The sequence below is a fragment of the Delphinapterus leucas genome, chromosome 4 (assembly GCF_059928025.1).
Source record: "Delphinapterus leucas isolate spDelLeu-1000000601 "Yukka" chromosome 4, BTC_Dleu_Yukka2, whole genome shotgun sequence".
Classification (NCBI taxonomy): Eukaryota; Metazoa; Chordata; class Mammalia; order Artiodactyla; family Monodontidae; genus Delphinapterus; species Delphinapterus leucas.
In genome coordinates this window covers 72,337,850-72,360,064 of record NC_143132.1, presented here as the reverse complement: position 1 = coordinate 72,360,064, position 22,215 = coordinate 72,337,850, and the positions used below count along the sequence as shown (strand labels likewise).

Below are 22,215 nucleotides of genomic sequence, written 5' to 3'. Positions count from 1 at the left end.
ATGGAGAGTACGAGAGAAGGGATTCAAGGAGCAATATGGCACACTATTAGATAACTTGAAAAACAGTCCCACTATTAAACACACAAAATGCTGGATAAAATAGAACATCCTTTCAAAGGCATAACTAAGCTTTCAAGGAAGAAAGAGAAATACATCTGATAGTCTTCCAAACTCCACATTCAACCCAAAGGGGGGAGCAAGAAACCAGAGTAGTAACCAGGTCAGTGAAGCCTATTGTGTTATGTTGAAAGAACCTACTTATCTCAGAAAAATCTACGGTTTTACTGGCTGCACAGGAGACAAGAGACCAAAGACAAGGCCTTGGGCCTGTAGAGGTGTTGGGATTATAATCCTGCACAAGGCTGGAAAACTCAAAGGGCTATACCCTCTAAGAATAGACTGGAAAAAAAAAATCCCCTGGACCAGCCCAGGGCGATATGCAGATACTTGTAAGTTTTAGTCTGGACTTTGGCATCGAGGGGAAAAAACTTTCCCTTTAGAATTCGTAACCACAAACTTTCCCTCACATGGGTTTGAAAGTTCAAATTTATAGTACCTACACTGCCCAGGAAACTTGAAGTCAAGAAAATGTCCCAGGCTGGTAATGCTTGGAGGCCTGGAAGAAACAAACACAAATCTTCACTGCACAGGTTCACTCTCAACACAGGACTGAAAGGATTTCCACAAACAGGCTATCAAAAGTTAAACATGAACACCCAAAATATAATACATCTGAGAAAATAAGCCAGGAGTGAATCAACAGAAACCATAAACAGAATAATGAAGCCCATGAACTTTAGATACTGGAATTATTGATTACAGAATATAAAATAAGTTTATTATAATGATTAAGCAGAGTAAGACAGGATACTATTTTTAAACAAGAAACAAGATACTATTTTTAAAAAATGACCAAGCAGCTTTGAGAAGGAGCCAAGTAGAACTTCTAGAAGTAAAGAATATAATAATTGAAACCAAAGCCAATGTTTGGGTTAAATAGATTACACACAGTTGAGGAGAAAATTAATAAACTGGAAGACAGATCTAAAGAAATTACTGACAGCAGCCCAAAGACAGAGGAAATATGAAAGAAAGACTGAAAGACATGGGGATAGATTATGAAGGTATACCATTTGCCTAATGAGAAGTTCAGGAGAGTAAAAAGAGAAAACAAAAGAGGCAGTATACGATGAGATAATGGCTAAGAATTTTCCAGAATTGATTAAAGACAACCTTCAGATTCAGGAAGCAAGTGAATCCCAAACAGGATAAGTAAAGGAAATCTTCTCAAACACATCAAAGTGAAACTGCAGAATACCAAAGATAAAGAAACCAGAAAAAAAAGACACCCCCTACAAAGAAACAACTATTAAATTTAGCATAGATTTCTCAACTGCAACAATGTGTGCCATCTGACAATGGAAAAATATTTTCAAACTACCAAGAGAAAAAAACTAAACTTAGAAGTATATATCTTGCTAAATTATCAGTAAAAAGAATGAGGGTGAAATAAAGATATCATCAGGCAAAAAACAGAGATGTTACCAACCACAGAGACCTACTAAAGGAACATCTTAAAAAGATATACTTCAGGAGGAAGGTAATCCCGGAAGTAAGGTCTGAGGTGCAAGAAATCAGATAGGCAGTTAAACCTACCATCCTATCACTGACTAGGACAATTCTCTATATTATTTCATTCTCTCACAGCCTACCAAACCCTATATTCAACTACCTAGATCTCCATGAGATCTAGCTAAATAATCTAAGTTCCTAGTAGAGTGGCTGAGATACACACACACACACACACACACAAAACAATCTCTACCCCACCACCACCCTTAGTTGAGTCTCTGTTATTTTCATCCAAAGAACATTACATGATACTTTAAGAAAAATAAACCATAGAAGTGGAACAAATACTGGAATACAATGACCAGGAGAACAATACCCATTTTCTTGGCTATAAACAAAAAAGACCATACACAGAATTACAAAACTGATTTAAAAAATAAAGTGCTTATTCATTTCTTAAGTATCCAAAGAAGATAATACAAAGAGTTCAAAACCAGAAATGCTCTGTTATGTTAAAAGTGATGTCATCTGCAAGCATTTATCAGGCAAGAAAAGTCATATCAAAGTATCTTCACTCACATTCACATTTTTATTACATTTCTGAATACCTGTATAAATGAGAAAAATGGCTGAATCATGTTACAAGCCACAATCTCAAATATTAACTTGAAAACATTTAAATACTGAGGAACTTGGCTTCGGTGTGCAAAAGAAAATACACACACACACACACTTAAGAGGTTAAATATAGTACCGTGTTCCCCCACCTGACTAGCCATATTCCAAAATGTTGATGTTACTGAATTTTTACTGACATATAATTCTATTTCAAGCCACTATATTAATCCCACTGTGAAAAAAAAATGCCTGGAAAACATGGAATTCTGTCTTATAAGAAAATACTAAACAGCTATGAAGCAAGACTGGGTTGAAATTTTCATCATTTTAAAGATCTCTAATATTTCTGCTTTATGGCATTGGGTTGCCTTTCTCAATACATAAGTTCTCAAACACATCTTAAAAAAGAACTGTTATTAGTAGGTCAAGCTATACGTGGCAAATTATAAAAGATTTATTCCAGAAAAACACCAGAATGTTTTAGGAAATTAACCAGTGATAGCATATATAAAGTACATCATATCCCATTATGCCACAGAAAACAAGCAATGCCAACATACCCCAGTTTTTTGGCTTCTGTTTTGGAACATGCTTGCCCTTCTATTTTTTAATTAGCTTATGGCATTTACTTTATTTTCTAATTTATACAAAGAAAAACAGTAAATCAAGACCTTTTGTTTTTTAAAAAGTCACCCAAAGATTCAAAAAAGTTTTGTAACTGTACAACTTAATAAAATATACTTTAATCTTAATTTCATCAAGCCCTTTGCCAATTCATATATTCAAAAGCAGTATGATAAAATAGAAAAGGAGAATGGAAATGCTTTAAGGAAAAATCAATTTTGATATTAATAATTTCTTAGCTGTCCTAGTTTAATGATTTTCTTTGAAACACTAGATAAATTAATATTCTCATAAAATTAATATTCAAATAAACTCTGATTCATCCAAATTAATCTTATTCATAACAATTTTCTCAATTTTTAGCGATAATTTGTCTCTAATACATAAAGTACTCATTCATAACACAAATGAAGATAAAGTCACTTCTCACAAGATAAATATTAATTTAACAGAATTAAGTTTCCTCTATTGGCACTTGATGCTTGAGGATTATGAGAGGTCGACACAACAGAGCACTGAATTTTGAAATTAGCTGAGAATCATCCAGAATTTCCTCTAGTAAACATAATATTAGCCATAAATGAAGATGAAAGAAAAAAGTAATGACATAATTCTAGAACACTTCTAGTCACAAATGAATAGGTCTTATTTAGGTTTATGGAAAGCGTTTAACTACATAAAACTCATAGGGAAAAACGGCCATATTTGAAAACAGCCACAAGGATTAAAGTAGAACACAAGATGGTAATAAACAGAGTCACAGAACATACTAAAGAGGTATGTATGGTCAGTCCCACTGGAACCTGTAGATTCGCATTCTTATATACCTAGGGAGAGAGATGGATAGAGAAGTTAAAGACATTTAAGATCAATGTCCTAAGGTGAAACCACTGCTTCTTTGATTTTTAATTTTAACTTTTTCTTTTTTCTTTTAAATATCTTTCAGCCATTGCTATACTACATATAACATTATTATTTGAATGATTCTTTTAAATTCAACATTTCAGTTAATTTAACAGAATCAGACTCAATTCCCATAATATCTTAAATTCTCATTAGCTTTGACTTTTTCTGCTTTTTACATAGAGTATATTGTTAAAAAATACTAGCTATATCCTAATGTCACCTCTGTAATCAATATAAACATTTACTTCCTCTTACTATGTTTCATATTAGAATACAGAATAATCTAGAAGTTAAAGCTCTAAAGGAAAAACATTAAAACAACAATAAAACTAAAGGATCCATTCTTTCCTGTTTTGCTGTTTCTCTCCTCAAACAGCTTTTAAAAGTTTGTTAGGACTTCCCTGGTGGCTCAGTGATTAAGAATCCACCTGCCAATGCAGCGGACACGGGTTCTATCCCTGGTGCGGGAAGATCCCACGTGTCGCAGAGCAACTAAGCCCGTGTGCCACAACTACAGAGCCTGCACTCTAGAGCCCGCACACCACGACTACTGAACCCATGCACCGCAACTACTGAAGTCCACGTGCTCTAGGGTCCATGTGCTGCAACTACCGAGCCCGCATGCTGCAACTACTGAAGCCCACACATCTAGAGCCTTGCTCCGCAACAAAAGAAGACACCGCAATGAGAAGCCTGTGCACCGCAACAAAGAGTAGTCCCTGCTCGCCGCAACTAGAGAAAGCCCACGTGCAGCAACGAAGACCCAATGCAGCCAAAAAAATTTTTTTAAAGTTTGTTATTCACAAATTACACAATTGAATGTGTCCTTTACTGTTTTTAAAACTTCCAAGTAGTTGCAATACTGACTAGCAATACAAAAGTTCTCCTATGTTCAACTTGGTTTCTATTTTCTATTTGGTTTTGAAGATAAAGGGTTCAATTAGAAACTCTGGTAAGTTTTATGGTTTAAAAATAGGTTTGGGGCTTCCCTGCTGACGCAGTGGTTGAGAGTCCGCCTGCCGATGCAGGGGACGCGGGTTCGTGCCCCGGTCCGGGAAGATCCCACATGCCGTGAAGCGGCTGGGTCCGTGAGCCGTGGCTGCTGAGCCTGCGCGTCCTGAGCCTGTGCTCCGCAACGGGAGAGGCCACAACAGTGAGAGGCCCGCGTACCGCAAAAAAAAAAAAAAAAAAAAAAAAGGTTTTTAAAAACATTAAAATTTAGGTAACTTGGGAATTCTTTTATTTTTGGTTTCTTTTTATAAATGCATGGATTACACTTTCACATGCAAAAAAAAAGTTACCAACACAGTCTGTAGCAAAGTGCCATCTAAAAGTATCTTTCAAATAATGGCATTTTAAAACAAGCCTTAGTACAGATCACCATCTTAGTAATGGTCACCTATTTTTCTGGTATATATAAACAAGAAATGTAACAAAGAAAAAAATCAAAGTACTTAATTATGACCTCCTGTTACATGGTCTTAAAGAGAACTGAATTCAAAATGTTTTAATAGAGTGATTTTTTATTGTGTAGCAATACACACCACCAATTTTTTAAACCAATACATCATAAATAGTATAAATACTAATCATACTCTTCATTCACATAAGAAAATCAAATGTAATTCTCCAGATGTATTTTAGAGTTTGAAAAAAATCCAGGTACTCTATGGCAATAGAAATCTCAAAAGCAAATTTATGTTGCATAACATATTAGCACAATCATACATCTTTCCAACTGTCTGTTCAAAGAAGGTTCTCCAATACAAAATAATAGGCTTTGCAGTAGGGCTTCACTGTCAGTAGTGGTTTTCTGAGTTAGCTGGTAAACATACTTCTAAGCAACTACAAGGAAAACACTTCAAATCCAAATATCCACACATATGAACAAATCTGCTTTATGTTTATCTGATTGACAGTTATGTTGTCTGCTAGTTTAAATTTTTAAATTTTTTTTATTTTTGTTGCAAACTCATTTGACTCCTTGTAAAAATAAATTGTAAAAATAATGACACAGATTGTGGCATTCAACCAAAGAAAACAGGCCTTAAAGAGAATTAGGAACAAAGAGAAATTCAGATACTACAAGCATCAGTTAAAAGGCAGCTCTTAAAAGAGTAACAAAAGAACAGAAAAAAAGAGGGAAAGAAAAGAGATATGTTGTACAAAGACTTACCACTCTGAAGAGAGGAAAGTAGACTATGTTAGCCCAAGAGGGTAAGTAGAAAACTACAGACTCCTTAGACAAAGCCAGTGTTAATGAAGTACTAATACTTACCTAATTTAATAACTGAAAACAAGTTGGGAGGCTAAAACACTAAAAATGGCCTGAAACAGCCTAGATTTAGATTTATAATAACAATATAACTGTCTAGAACTACTTAACCACAGTTGAAATGATACAACTTTAGAGTTTTACTTTCCTTTTTTCACTTGTTCTGTGTAATATAATAAAGTCAACTAATTCATTTTGTTGCTCAAAAATTAATAAAAAGTTCTAAATAAAGTGAAGTTTTATTGATTAAAATCAGATGGACACACCACTGTTTTTCTTTACCATTCCACACTTTTAAAAAGCCCATCAGCTATACTTAAGCTCTGGATCAATGAGGCATTGGGACTAACTCTAAATCCCCACCCCCCAAATTAAATGATTCTATGACTGTTGCTATTAGTAACATAGAAACAACATTAAAAACAAACAAAAAACAGCTTTCTATGATAGAATATAAAATGCTAATCTCTTAAACGTGGCAGAAACATTATAGAAAGAGTTTTATATGAGGCCGCATGACCTAAAACAACATAAAATATTAACTTACTGATTTATATTTCATATTGTTCCATTGGCAGTTATCCTTACTGTTCAAAGCACAAGGAGCTGTCACTTCTGACTGAGCCCAGCATTTCAAAATTGGAAACTCTGAGAAAAAGTGGTAGAACACCATATCAGAAAACTGATCTGGGCTAGAGGCTAGGCCAGTCTTTCATGTTGGGATATGAGTATTCAAATATTTTAATACACAATGTACATGATTTGGACCCAACTATCATGTGCTGTTCTATTTTAATAGCCTGTTCTAAGTGTATGGCTAGGAAATTATAAAATTACAAAGACTGCATAGAAGTTGAGCATGACTTCTTAACAAATCCCACTACACCAGGGGCCATTTTTTTTTAACTTAAACTTTTTTTGAAGTATAACATATCTCAGAAGAATGAACAGATCCTAAACCTACAACTTGATAAATTTCCATAGAGAAAACACACTCATGTAAAGAACTCTCAGACCAAAAAAATGAACAATCCCAGAACCCCAGGTGCTCTCTTGGGAGGGAGCACTTTTCCAAAGTTTATTTAGGGTAGGTAAAATGTACCATGAAAAGAAACAGAAAACTAGGTTGGATAAACAAAGCTAACACAGTTGAATACTTTTTAAGTTTTCTCATCATGAAATATATGATGACAGCAAATGTATGATTAAAAACTTTCTATCTGCCAATCTTTAGTAACAGTGCTACTGACTTCTGTTTGGAGACACAAAGAACCAAAATCTGAAAGGGGCTTCTTAAAGTCTTGATTGTAGGAAGACCGAAAATGATGAGAGCATAGTTTTTTAATTTACTAAAATCCACACATAGGGACTTCCCTGGTGGTGCAGTGGTTAAGAATCCACCTGCCAAAGCAGGGGACACAGGTTCGAGCCCTGGCCCAGGAAGATCCCACATGCCGCGGAGCAACTAAGCCCACACACCACAACTACTGAGCCTGAGCTCTAGAGCCCGTGAGCCACAACTACTGAAGCCCTCGTGCCTAGAGCCCGTGCTCTGCAACAAAGAGAAGCCACCGCAATGAGAAGCTCACGCACTGCAATGAAGAGTAGCCCTTGCTCGCCACAACTAGAGAAAGCCCGCATGCAGCAACAAAGACCCAACACAGCCAAAAAAAAAAAAAATCCACACATAAAAACAGAAAGAACAATCACACACAAAACCAATAACTCATAGACAACTTTTACAACAAAACTAGGTGATAGAGTATCCCCCTTAAACACCAAAATACATGTGAGTGGACACAAAGCACTAACAGCTACAAATCCTGCAGTATCAGTATGAAGAAACAGAAAGCAGCAAAGGAGTAATAAGGATCAATGGCTGAATAAAGAAGCAACCAGACATTATATGCCCACTCATAAAAGATCACATCACCACCTATAGTCTGGCCAAAAGAATCAAACCTGAATCTGATCACACCTCTCGAGCCAGCTGCCAATTTCCAAGTAATAAAGAAGTCAGATGAACTAATGAGTATAATCACCCAAACCCCAACAGTGATAGGGTCTCAAATGACCCCGGTTCTTCAACAGATAAATTTTTTTTTAAAGGAGATAGAGGGGAAATCTGTAAATTAAGAGACTTAATGTAAATAACATTTTTTTAAAATGGCAAGACTAAGCTACAGTGTCTAAGAACGCCCACTTGAGTGATAAAAGTATAAAAAAACATAAGGAAGTGATTAAAAGTCAGGAGAGTGTGTTACTCTTACAGAAAAGGAGATTGGGACAGGACATCCGGGGCTGCTGCTCAGGCAGCTGGCAAAGTTCTGTTTCTTGACCTGGGTGGTAGTTACCTGGGTATCTGCCTTCTAATAAGTCACTAAACTATATATTTGTGAAGTTTTTCTATATCTGTGCTTTATTTTACAATCAAAAAGTTTAAAAGAAAGAAAAAAGAAACATGATTTTGTTATCACCGTCCTTGACTTCAGACTTACCATTATACCTTTAATTTTATTTTCAACTCTCCAAAAAGACTTGCAATCCTTACCTTGGTCACAATACATCAATAAATCTGGGTTATTGAGCACAATAAAGATTTCTCCATCTTTACTATGTGGCCGATGATAGCGATAATGCACAGGCAAAAAAGCTTGGAAACAATCAATGCACTGTGAATCCTGTCTGGCATAAATGAGAACTTCAGACTCCTTGGACAAATAGTTGGGAGCCTCTATATTAAAATTTTCTGAAACCATCACTGCCTGTCAAAAAGAAAACAAATATTAGTCCAGAAGAAATGAATGAGGAAGATTAAAAAATAAATAAAACCAGATGATTGTTATATAGATGAGCAAAAATGTCAAAACACCCCCCCTTATAAACAATTTCCATTCCCCTTCCATCCTCAATTTTAAGTAGAAAACACAAGATATGATGTGTGTTTAATAACATTTACTAAAAGTAAACTGAGGAAATTATACTCTGGGGTGTGAAATTTCCCCATAATAAAAATTTCTATGTAATTTCCTTATCAACCTTTGTTTAGGTAACTACACAGGTACCAAGAAAAGAAATTTCATGAATAAATATAGCATTATTCAATAAGTATGAAAACTATGACAAAAACAGTTAACCCAATATTGGGTTAAAATGACTGGTGTCATTCTGCTAATTTCCTGTTCTTCACAGAAGTAAGATGGTAGTGAGTAAGATAGAGCACTGTGGTCAGGAAGTCTAAGCAAAGGTCAGCACTCTTTCCATACTGGGCATAAAAAGTTAATGGAAAAAATGGTAAATGATTCTTTTAAAAAATAATATGGTAAAAAACATTTTAAAATAAGTATTCTACACCAAAAGTAAAACTGCACATGTGGCAGAAATTAGCCCTAACTTACAAACGTATCCATATACACATACATACATATTTATGTATGAAACCACACATATATACAAATGCACACACATACACATGTATATCAACATTATATACATAATCTGTGTTCGTGTGTGTGTGTATGCATACACACCCGCAAGTTTTCTCTAGATTCTTTATGGAAAGAGAAAAAAATAGCGTTAACTTCTACCCACCACAGCGAGCATTCTAATTCTTCTATTTGACAGTGATACCAAGTGCTATATTTTCACATGTTGTTTCTTCTCTGTTCATCACAGGAGTAACAGAACTTATTGGTAAAGGTCAAGGAATTATATAATCTTGAGCCATAAGGAGCCTAGAGGTAATCAAGTTAAACCACTGTTCCAATGAGAGTATTTATCAAGTATCCAGCCACTATTTTAATGCTTTCAATGACTGGAAGGGAGTTCATTACTTTGAGCCATCTCACTTTATGTACTGTTAAAATTATTCCTTTTTTATTAGTAGAAACTTGATGCTCTGACCCATAATTCACCAATTGTCGATGCTTACAATATCTGCAATAAATATGTCCTCTGTTTTACTAAGGGTCCCTTATGCATCAGAAGGCAACCACACTGCCCCCACTAAGTTTTCTCCTCCCCAAAGAAATATGCAGTTTTCTTGGTTTCTCATGACATGGTGTCTAAACCATGCATCATATCAGTTGCCTTTCAAAATACTCAGAGGAAATAGTAGCAACACTACCTTCTTTAGCAAAAATTGCATTAGCTTTTTTTTTTTTTTTTTCAGTTTCTAGGTGTAAAAATTGCATTAGCTTTTTAGCAGCCTCATTTCAGTGTGACACATATCTATATACTATCTCTCTCTATTTTTTTAATTAATAGATTTCATTTTTTAGAGCAGTTTTAGGTTTACAGAAAAACTGAGCAGAAAATAACAGCATTCCCACATACTCCCCACAGCTCCCACACACACTCAGAGTTTTTTCTATTATTAACAACAGTTTGGTACATTTGTTACAACTGATGAACATTATTATTAACTAAAGTCCATAGTTTAAGTTAGGGTTCACTCTTTACATTGTATATTCTATGGATTTTTCACAAATGTAAAGTGACACGTATTCATCATTACAGTATCATACAGAATAGTTTCACAGACCCTGTGCTCTGCCTATTCATCCCTATATTTTTCATTTGAACTTTTTGCACAAAACTTTAAATAACTCCCATCCTATTTTATCGAGTAATTGATGTTTTACTAATTAAATGCAGGGCTTTATATCTCTATTAAATTTATCTTTCTGGCTACAGTCCATTTTTTCTAGGCTATTGAGATTTAATTGAAATCCCAATCTGTCAACCAGCATTAATGTAACATTTATGAACTTGATAACTGTGTCTTTTGTATTTTTATCTAAGGATAAAAATGTTGACCAGGAGGATCACAAGAGCAAACCCCTAAGGAATTTTACTAGAGACCTCCTGCTAGAAATTTATTAATAAACTCTCTTTGGGTACAACTAGTTACAAATCAAAATAACACATAAGCCCAAATGTTCTATCTTGTCAACACAGGTGACAAGATAATAAAGATAACTTTCTTTGAGTACTTAGGTATTTCACCAAGTGGTTTATATATGTTATCTCCTTTAATTTTCACAAGAACCCCATCAGGTAGGAACTCTTAGCCCCATTATATAAATGAGCAAACAAAGTATCAGGGTGGATAAACAATATACTGTAGCTAGTAAGTAAAGGAGACAAGATTCAAAGCCAGGTCAAACTGACTCTCCTATTCAATTAGGTTAAATAATATAAAATAGCCCATGTTTATCTAGTTGAAAATTAAGTGTAATAAGTAGAACTAACATAAAGTATATTCCTGATTGTGCTATTTAGAATTTATGATGGTACTATGATCTTCAGCTTCTCTAATTATTGAACTGTTTTGTTTATTTTTGTTTGTTTATTGCTTATTTTTCCATAGAAATAAAAATATGGTCACTTGCCAAAAATTGAGAATATTTTTAATATGAATTTAAGCTGGGATATAATGAAAATGAGGCAAATTGCTACACGGCATTCTGGTAGGGCCAGAACAACAGGTAGGGCCCTGTTGGTCAAAGGATTATTTGGTGAAAAATTTTATTCTGGGTATCTGAATCTCAAAAATCAGCCTTATAGGGGTTTTCTTTTGCAAGTAATGAAAATATCTGGAATTAGATAGTGGTGATGGTTGCACAATTTTATGAATATACTAAAAACTACTAAATTACACATTTCCAAAGGGTGAATTTTATGTCATGTGAATTATGTCTCAAAATTTTAAATGGGGATAATTTCTTTTTAATGAACCTCAACAGAGACCCAAATCCATTTTAAACCAAGATCAACTAAGAACCAGCAGAAGCTAGTCCACAAACAACAGTCTGAGGTCCTGGAGCCGACTCAGGAGTTTAGGCTATGAATTTCTTGACACCTAGCTACAATAGGGAAGAGGGGGAAATGTACAAATAGGTATACCAATTGAGAGGTGATCAAAATCTCAAGAGAGTTACAGGTATGTGTATCACTTTAGATTCAAAATAATAGAGAAATATTTTTGAAAATCATAACCTGACAATCAAAAGCGATCTAGACAATAGCTAGATGCTGGTAAATCTCCCAAACACGTGCCAAACCATCAGTGCAACCCCAAAAAGTCCAGTGACTCTATGCTGATCCACAAAAGTCAGAATTCATTGTTCCGCTTTCACCATGATAAAACAATAGCAATAGAATGTTATCAAGAAATTAAAATTATGTATCAAAAATTAATCCTAGAGCAACATGCACTGGTTAACAGACATGGACCTATACTTTTTCATGACAACACTCAACTACACGTGTCATAAACCACCAGAGCAAAGTTAAATGAATTAAGCTATAAAACTTTTGTACCATATCTGTGACATTCAACAGATCTTTCTCTCATAGGCTAGAGCTTTCAAAACAACCCAAAACATTCCCCAATTAAGACACAGTAATTGGTATCTCTGAATAACTTGTACAATCTAAAAATGTAAAACTTTATAAAAAATGAAATGTACAATACTTTTCTGACACAGGGATGTTAATTCTAACAGTACTTATTTTTTTTATAATCAGTCTGGCTAAGGGTCTATCAATTTTATCCCTCTTAAAGAACAAGTTTTTGGTTTCACTGGCTTTCCCTATTGTGTTTCTGTTTTCTAGTACATTAATTTCTGCTATGATCTTCACTATTTATATTCTTCTACTTTGGTTTCATGTGCTCTTCTTTTCATAGATTAAGGAGGCTTAGCTGAAAACACTGACTGAGACCTCTCTTCTTTCTAAAATAGGCATTTTAGTGCTACAAATTTCCCTCTAAACACAGCTTTAGCAGTACCCCACTAGTTCTGATATTTTGTATTTTCATTTCCATTCAGCTCAAAATTCTTTATTTCCCTTTTGATTTCTTGTTTGACCATGGATTTCTTAGAAGTATGCTAATTAGTTCCCAAATGTTTGAGGGTTTTCTAGAGATCTTTCTCTTCTTTATTTATAACTGAATTCCTTTGTAGTCAGAGAATATTCTTGGCACATATTGAATTCTTCTAAATTTATTGAGGCTTGTTTTATGGCCTAGAGTGATCTATCTTGGTAAATATTCCATGTACACCTAAAAAAAGAACGTGTATTCTATTGTTGTCAGGTGGAGTATTCCATGAATGCTAATTAGGTCAAGTTGGTTGATAGTTTTGTTCAAATCTTCCATATCCTTATCAATTTTCTGTCTACTTATTATGTCAATTATTGAGAGAAGGGTACCGAAATCTCCAACTATAACTGTGGATTCATCTATTTCACCTTACAGTTCTACCAGTTTTTCTTTGTGCATTTTGAATCTCTGTTATTAGTGGCATAAATGTTTAGGATTATTATTTCCTTCTGATTAGTTGATCCCTTTATCAAAATGACCCTCCTTAGCACTGGTGATAGTCTTGGCTCTGAAATCCCTTTGCCTAATACTAATATAGCCACTTCAGCTTTCTTTTGATCAGTGTGAGCATGTTCTATCTTTTGTTTTAAAATTTAAAGTTCATTTCTTGTAGGCAACATACAGTTGGGTCTTGCTTTCTTATCCAATCTGAAAATCTCTGACTTTCAATGGAGATATTTAGACATTTACACTTAATATGCTTACTGATATGGTTAAGTTTAATTCATCTTGTTCTCTATATCTTACGTCTATTTTTTGTTCCCTTTATCTTCTTTCTCTGCCTTCTTTCCGGGTAACTGAATGTTTTTTATAGTTCCATTTAATCCGCTTTGCTGGCATATTAACTACAACTCTATTTTGTCATTTTTGTGGTTACTTTAGGGTTTACACTAAACATCTTTAATGTAGCAGAAGTCTACCTTCAAGTGACATTAAACTGCCTTACATTTAGTATAACAACCTTACAAAAGTGTATTTCATTTCTCACTTCCCAGCTTTTGTGATAGTGCTAGCATACATTTTATTCTTAGACATGGTTAAGAATGGCTACACTACATTGTTATTATTTTTTGTCAATTATCTTGGAAAAATTTAAATAATAAGAGAAAAAAGTCATATTTACCCAGTAGTTATATTTCAAGTGCTAGTCTTTCCTTGGTGTACATATAGATTTCATTTGGTATCATTTTCCTTCTGCCTGAAGGACCTCTTCTAACATTTCTTGTATTGGAGGTCTGATGGTAATGAATTCTTTCAGCCTGTACGTCTGAAAAAGTCTTTATTTCACCTTCACCTTGAAAGGTATTTTCACTGGCTACAGAATTCTAAATTCACAGGGTTTCTTCAATACTTTAAAGATGATGATACTCCATTTTCTTGTTTGCATTATTTTTGACAAGAAATCTGCTGTTATTCTTATCTTTGGTCCTCTGTATTTTACATGTGGTTTTTTCATCTTGATGCTTTTAAGATTTTCTCATTATCATTGTTTTAAACAATTTGATTATCATGTACCTTGGTGTAGTTTCCTTCATATTTCTTGTACTTGAGCATCATAGATATGTGGGTTTATAGTTTTCATCAAATTTGAAAATTTCTCAGCCATTATTTCTTTCTTTCTGGCTGCGTTGGGTCTTACTTGCGACACACCAGATCTTCACTGTGGCATGTAGGATCTTTCGTTATGGCAGGCAGGCTCTTCATTGCAGCGCGCAGGCTTCTCTCTAGTTGCAGTACATGGGTTCCAGAGTGCATGGGCTCTTTAGTTGTGGCACGCAGGCTCTAGAGAGCGTGGGCTCTATAGTTTGTGGCACACGGGCTCTCTAGTTGAGGCATGTGGGCTCACCAGTTATGGTGCACAGGCTTAGTTGTCCCGTGGCATGTGGGATCTTAGTTCCCGAATCAGGGATTGAACCTGCGTCCTCTGCATTGGAAGGAGGATTCTTAACCACTAGGCCACCAGGGAAGTCCCTCAGCCATTATTTCTCCAAATATTTTTTCCATCTCCATCTCTTTCCTCTCTCCTTGTGGACTCCCATTACACCTCCCCCCCAGCTTTACTGAGATATAATTGACATACAACATTGTGTAGGTTTAAGGTGTACAACATGAAGATCTAATATATGTATATATTACAAAATGATTACCATAATAAGATTAGTTAACACACCCATCACCTCACATAATTACCTTTATATGTGTGTGTGTGTGTGTGTGTGTGTGTGTGTGTGTGAGGTGAGTACTTTTAAAGTATACTCTCTTAGCAAGTTTCAAGTATACAATACAGTATCGTTAACTATAGTTACCATGCTGTACATTAGATTTTCAGAACTCAGTCATTTTATAACTGGAAGTTTGTACTCTTTGACTACATTCACCCATTTTCCCCACATTCTCACCCCTGGTAACCAACAACCTGCTCTCTGTTTCTGACTTCAGTTTTTCTTAGATTCCACATATAAGTGAGATCATACAATATTTGTCTTTCTCTGACTTATTTTACCTAGCATAATGCCCTCACAGTTCATGTGTTCTGTTGCAAATGGCAGGATTTTCTTTTTTATGGCTGAATAACATTCCACTGTGTTTCTGTGTGTGTATACATATTTATGTGTATATACACATATATATACACACATACACACACGTATATACACATTTATATATAGCTCTCATTTTCATATCTATATCTCTCTCTCACACTTCTTTGTCTGTTTATCCATTGATGGATGCCTAGGCTGTTTCCATACCCTGGCTATTGTAAACAGTGCTGCAATGAATGCAGGGGTGCAGACATCTCTTGGAAGCAGCCCCGTTACACTTACTGTGGGGGCCACTTGAAGTTGTCCCACAACTCACTAATGCTCTACTCACTTTTTACATTTCTTTTTTTATCTCTTTTATATTCTTGGTAGTTTCTATTGCTATGATTTCAAGTTCATTAATCTTTTCTTCTGCATTGATCTGCCATTAATTTCATCCAGAATATTTTCCATCTCACACTTTGTAGTCTTAATCTTTAAAAGGTCAACTGTCCTTTCATATATCTTCCATTTCTCTACTTACCTGTTTGAACATATGGAACGCAGTTATAATAACTATTTTCTTGGCCTGTCTGTTAATTCTAATATCTGGGTCAGTTCTGCATCAGTTCTGACTGATTCATTGATCTCCTCATTACAGGTCATATTTTCCCGCATCCTTGCATCCTTGCAAACTTTTTATCAGAGTCAAGACATTTTGATCTTTTTGGGTGCTAGATATTCCTGCATTCCTATAAATATTCTTGAGCTTTGTTTCGAATGCAGTAAATTTACTTGCAACAGTTTGATTTTTGGAAGGTCTTGGTTTTGAAATTTGTTAAGCAGGACTGAAGCAATGTGCAGTCTAGGGCTTAGTATTCCCCACTACTGAGAAAAAGTTCTTCCGTTTAATCTATCCAATGCCCAGTGAATTACGAGGATTTTCCTAGTCTGGTTGGTGGGAACAGGCACTACAACTGAGCCAGTGTACAACACTGTTACCTCTAATTTTTTCATATGGTTCTTTTCCCAGCATCAAGCAGTTTCCTCACATGCATGCATTAATTAATACTCAACTACGTGCTTGAGGGGAACCTGTACGGATCTCTGCAGTTTGTCTCTTTGCAGTTCTCTCCTCTCTGGTACACTGTCTAGTGAATTCTAGTGACTTTGGTCTTTCCCAAATCTTACCTTTATCTCCTCAACTCAAGAAGTCCACCAGGCTCTGCTTGGGTTTACCCTCCCTGTACTACAGCCTGAAAATTCTCATGCAAAAAGCTAGGACAACTGAAGGGCTAACCTTATTTATTTCCCATCTCTAAGATATCACTGCCTTCACTGCCTGATATTCAATTATTTTTTCCATTATTTCATATATTTTGTCTATTTCTTGGTTGTTTCAAGTGGGAAAGTAAATCTGGTCCCTGTTCTCCAACTTGGCCAAGGCAGAAGCCCTAACACATTTTGACTGAGTGAAACTTATGATTCCAAAAACACTGTATTTCCAGAACACAGGAAGAAATGGTGACTGGGGGTTAAAAAATAGGTGGAAGCTTATCATGTATACATTTTTACACCCCCTGAATTTTGAATCATGAGAATGTAATTACCTACTCAAAAACAAACTTAAGTAAATAAAACAGGTGAAGAAATTGGCCTAAACCACAGTTAGAAATAAACCGCCATCATAAATGACTCTAAGCGTATCCATTTTGTCTTTTAGAAATTCATATATAGATTATAATCCTATGAATTAAGACAGTGTTCCACAAAAATTCTTAATAGGAATCACTTGAGCCATTGACAGATTTTGGGGTCCAATATGAACTGCTGAATTAAACGTTCCCAGGCAGACAATAACCTGCACGGGTGATTCTTATCAAAGTTAGCGAAACCCTTAACTAAGGAGTAAGATTTATTTCCCAAAAGAACGACAACTTTGCAATCAGACAATCCTGGATTCATTTTCTTGGCTTTTCCATTTGCCTATGTGATCCTGGATAAGTTATTTGGCCTCTCTGTGCCTGTTTCCTTAACTATAGAATGCAATCTTTCCAAGGTTGTTATAAGATTAATCTATGTAAAGGGTGTGGGACATAGTCTTTCTTATAATGCTTAATTTTACCTTGCTTCCTTTAAAAAAAAAAAAAGAAGATATTTGTCATACAGATATCCAATAAATATTTGTTTTGTTTCCTCCCACACCCAAATTATACAGGTGTTGGGGTATATGTCAATTTAACAAAGTTGTTGTTGAAGCAGTATTTATTAACTATTAATCTTCTCAAACAGAAGCTTTAACAACATCAGTTTAGTTGGCTTATTACTGACAAGTATGACAGGTATCACTCACTTTATAAAGAATACTCCCGTCCTATCTTTGAAAGGTTACTTTATACACTTTAAAAAAATCAATACAAAAGTACTACAATGTTGTCTTACCTATTTTGCCTTAATCCAAATTATAGCATCCCTACAATAATTTCTCTCTCAAAAAAAATCCCTCTAACACTTGTACCTCTGTTATGTTTCTCTCTCGTAATGAAGCCAACTCATACGGATCCACAAAAAGTCCTGTCGGGATGTACTGTTTAATTAAGAGTCGGCAGGTCTGTAAGTCCTCAATGCTCTCTCCAAATTTCACTTTTATTAACAGGTCTCTGTAAGACAAGTATGTTTAAAGTAAATATCTTCATTCATTTTTTAAATGAGCTAGTATAACGTTATATTCAAGTTAGTAGAAATACTATATTTCAAATTAGTTTTTCAAAACAAGATTATATCAAGTCAAATGAAATATTTATATCACATCAGAACCACTCATTAGATCTTTCATAAATTCATGTCATAAGCCATAATATAGTATTAGTGTGAAAACAGACAAAGATCAATGGAAAGGGATGGAGTCCAGAAACAGACACACACTTTTTAAAATAAAGGTGCCAATATAAGTTGATGGGGATAAGATTGTCTTTTCAGCAAATGGTACTGAAACAACTGTGTATCTATATAGAAAAAACTGAATCTTGACCTCTACCTTATACCATCCTAAAAATATTAATTTGAAATAGATTATAAACCTAAATGGATAATTGTCCTGGCATTCTGTCTGGAGGCCCATTCTGGACCAAGTGCAGGGAAGAAGATCCAAAGCACAGTGGTTTTGCTTAAGTGAGAAAACAGAGACAGAAGATAAGGGAGGCTTACATAGCTAGAAGTCACAGTGCTATGTTCCAGAAAGGAAGGAACTTCGTAGAAAGAGTTCTAGAAGTCTGAAATAGAGTCCCCTTGAGTTTTTGTTGAATACTAAAATAAGCGTGAGTAAGATGTAACTCCACAAGACTAGACAAAGAATTACAAGGGAAGTGAAAGATGAGAAATTCTGAAATTTCGCAGAGGGTGGGGAGACACTGCATTCCAACCAACCAAAGCGTAGAGACCAAAGGGCTCAGCAGAGATTCCCACAGAGATAGAAATAGAATGGTGGTTACCTGGGGCAGGGGGAAGGGAAGAATAGGGAGTTACTGTTAAGAGGCACAGAGTATCAGTTTTGCAACATGAAGAGATTTATGGATGAATAGTAGTGATGGTAACACAACAATGTGAATGTCCTTAATGTCACTGAAGTGTACAATTAAAAACAGTTAAGATGGCAAATTTTATGTTACAGACATTTTACCACAATTAAAATAAATAATAATGTAAAAAATATGTGACTGGCTGTTCAGAGCAAAAGTAACAATAATATATGGTAGTGTTTATAACATAAGCAAAACATGTAAAGTTAATAAACGTATAGCAAGAATAGCATAAAGGGGAGGAGAAAGAAGTGAACTGTTCTGATATAAGATTCATACATTATTAATGGTATACAGTAATATTATTTGAAGGTAGACTATGATAAGTTAAAATTGTAAGCCCTAAAGCAAACAATTTTTTAAAAAGAGAGAGGTATAGTTAATAAGCCAAAAATGGAGATAAAATGGAATGATTAAAAAATATTCCATTTATTCAAAATAAGGCAGAAAAAATGAAAAAGATTAGATGGGACAAATAGAAAAAAACAGAAAAAAAGTAGCAAGATGGATAGATTTAAACCAAACCAACCAAATCTATATTTACATTAAAAGTAAATAGTCTAATCACTCCAATTAGAAAGTAGAGATTGACAGACTGGATAAAATATCAACACTTAACTATATGCTGTCTACAAGAAACGTTAAATATAAACACAGATAAAAGTAGAAGGATGGGAAAATGTATGCAAATGTTAATAACAATAAATATGGAGTGGCTATATTAATACTTAAAAAGTGGACTTCAGAGGCTTCCCTGGTGGCACAGTGATTGAGAGTCCGCCTGCCGATGCGGGGGGCGCGGGTTCGTGCCCCGGTCTGGGAGGATCCTGCGTGCCGCGGAGCGGCTGGGCCCGTGAACCGTGGCCGCTGGGCCTGCGCGTCCGGAGCCTGTGCTCCTCGGCGGGAGAGGCCGCGGCAGTGAGAGGCCCGCGTACCACAAAAAAAAAAAAAAAAAAAAGTGGACTTAAGGACAAGGACTATTGTCAGGGATAAAGAAGGACATTACACAAAAATAAAAGGGTCAATCATCAAGAAAATATGACAATCCTAAATGTACTTTATGCACCTAAAAACAGAGCTTCAAAGTATTCATGTATTTTATTTCTTAGCAAAAACTGGTTGAACTACAAGGATAAACAGACAAATCCACAATTAGAGAAAAAGATTTTGACGCCCTTCTCTCCGTAATGGATAGAACAAGTAGAGAGAAAATCAGTAAGGATACAGAAGGCATGGACAACCTTCAATTTAGTTGATCTAATTAACATTTACAGATCACACTCCGTGCATAAGAAAAACTATACGCTGGGCAATAAGTCTAGAAGTTTAAAAGAACTGAAATCATGCAGAATATGGTCTCTAACCACATGGAATTAAATTGGAAATCAATAGGAGGAGGAGACACCGCCTCCACCAAAGCCACAGCTTCAGCTTCTCTCTTGTCCTTCGGGCTATGCCTGGGATCTGCTGCCAGGTAGCTTCAGCCCCACAGCCCTGCATGTGTGGTCTCAGGTTCCTTTAGTTCCAGAAAGAGAAAAATTGACACTTTGCATCCTGGAAACTGATCTAAGAGACTGAAATTAGGGACTTCTTTCAAATTTAAACATGGCTAATCAAGGAGCAACAAGACCCACCAGGCCAAACACTGGAAATAAAATACAGTACGCTGGTACAAACTAGTACTTCTGGGAGAGCCTGCTGTTGGCACGTCAAACCTGGTGCTTCGTATTGTGAAGGACCACTTTCATGAATTTCAAGAGAGCACCACCTGGACTGTTTTTTGTTTTGTTTTGTTGTTTTGTTTACCACCCTTGAGCTAAAAATGATTTTTACACTTTTAAAGGTTGTTTTAAAAAAAGGCAAAGAAAAATATTCAACAGAAGCCTTATATGACTCACAAAGCCTAAATAATTTTACTGTTAGGACCTTTACAGAAAATGTTTGCCAACCCCTGATCTGTATGTTCCGTAATGTACTATTTTGATAATAGTTGTAGCTTGATGCTACATCTTCAAGTCAGGAAATCTGAGTCCTTCACCTTTTTTTTTGAAAGATGTTTTGGTTATTCTAGACCCTTTGCATTTTCATATAACTTTTGAAATCAACTTGTAGATTTCTTCAAAAAAGCTTCATAAAATTTTGGTTGGGATTCTGTTGAAACTCTAGATCAATTTGTACAGAACTGATATGTTGATATTAATGAATGTTCCAATGCATGAATATAGTATTTCCATTTATTTAGCTTTTATCAGTTTATCTTTTTTTTTTTTTTTTTTTTGCAGTACGCGGGCCTCTCACTGTTGTGGCCTCTCCCGTTGCGGAGCACAGGCTCATTTTTAGCTCAAGGGTGTACAAAATGAGCAGGATTTGGCCTATGGGCCATAGTTTGAATACAGTACACAAATAGATCCTCACATATAAGGTAATTAATTTTCAACAAATGTGTCAAGGTAATTTGATGAGGAAAGAATAGTCCTTTCACCAAATGATGCTGGATCAACTGGATATCCATATGGAAAATTAACCTCAACCCCTACCTAACAGTATATAAAAAAATTAATTCAAAATGGATCATACTCCATATAACACTTCTAAAAGAAAATTTCCATGATCCTGGAATAGACAAGGATTTCTTACACAGGACACAAAAACCATGAACCACAAAAGAAAAAGTTTGATAAACTATACTCCATCAAAATTAGAATTCTTGGGGCTTCCCTGGTGGCGCAGTGGTTGAGAGTCCGCCTGCCGATGCAGGGGACACGGGTTAATGCCCTGGTCCGGGAAGATCCCACATGCCGCGGAGCGGCTGGGCCCGTGAGCCATGGCCCCGTGAGCCATGCCGCTGAGCCTGCGCGTCCGGAGGCTGTGCTCCACAACGGGAAAGGCCTCAACAGTGAGAGGCCCGTGTACCGCAAAAAAAAAAAAAAATTAGAATTCTTAAAACTTGATAATAAAATAACAAACAACCCAGTTTAAAAATGGACAAAAGACTAAGACACTTCACAAGTCAGAAAGAGAAAGAGAAATACAATAGGATACCACTTTTATGTGGAATCTAAAATATGACATAAATGAACCTACCTACAAAACAGAAACAGACTCACAGACATAGAGAACGGATTTGTAGTTGCCAAGGGGAAGGGATGGACTGGGAGTTTGGAGTTACCAGACGCAAACTATTACATATAGAATAGATGAACAACAAGGTCCTACTATATAGCACAGGGAACT

At 35.5% G+C, this 22,215-nt stretch overlaps 2 protein-coding genes across 3 annotated transcripts in view; both read right to left on the bottom strand.

The window, feature by feature from the left end:
• The window catches only part of PAK2 (p21 (RAC1) activated kinase 2), a 95,594-nt gene extending 86,935 nt beyond the window's left edge, over positions 1 to 8,659 (bottom strand). Inside the window, exon 1 of one of the 2 annotated variants that reach the window (XM_022568648.2) lies at positions 8,547 to 8,659. The gene's annotated coding sequence lies outside the window, so the exon portion shown is untranslated. Of the gene's footprint in view, positions 1 to 3,584; positions 3,640 to 8,546 lie in introns of those variants that run through there. The other variant, XM_089910017.1, reaches the window with a different exon arrangement.
• The window catches only part of PIGX (phosphatidylinositol glycan anchor biosynthesis class X), a 27,870-nt gene continuing 7,650 nt past the window's right edge, over positions 1,996 to 22,215 (bottom strand). Inside the window, exons 4-7 of the mRNA XM_022584176.2 lie at positions 17,922 to 18,063; positions 8,547 to 8,760; positions 6,543 to 6,643; positions 1,996 to 3,641 (exon numbers count right to left, since the gene is read on the bottom strand). Coding sequence (XP_022439884.1) covers positions 3,498 to 3,641; positions 6,543 to 6,643; positions 8,547 to 8,760; positions 17,922 to 18,063 — 601 coding nt within the window. The 3' untranslated portion in view covers positions 1,996 to 3,497. The remainder of the gene's footprint in view (positions 3,642 to 6,542; positions 6,644 to 8,546; positions 8,761 to 17,921; positions 18,064 to 22,215) is intronic.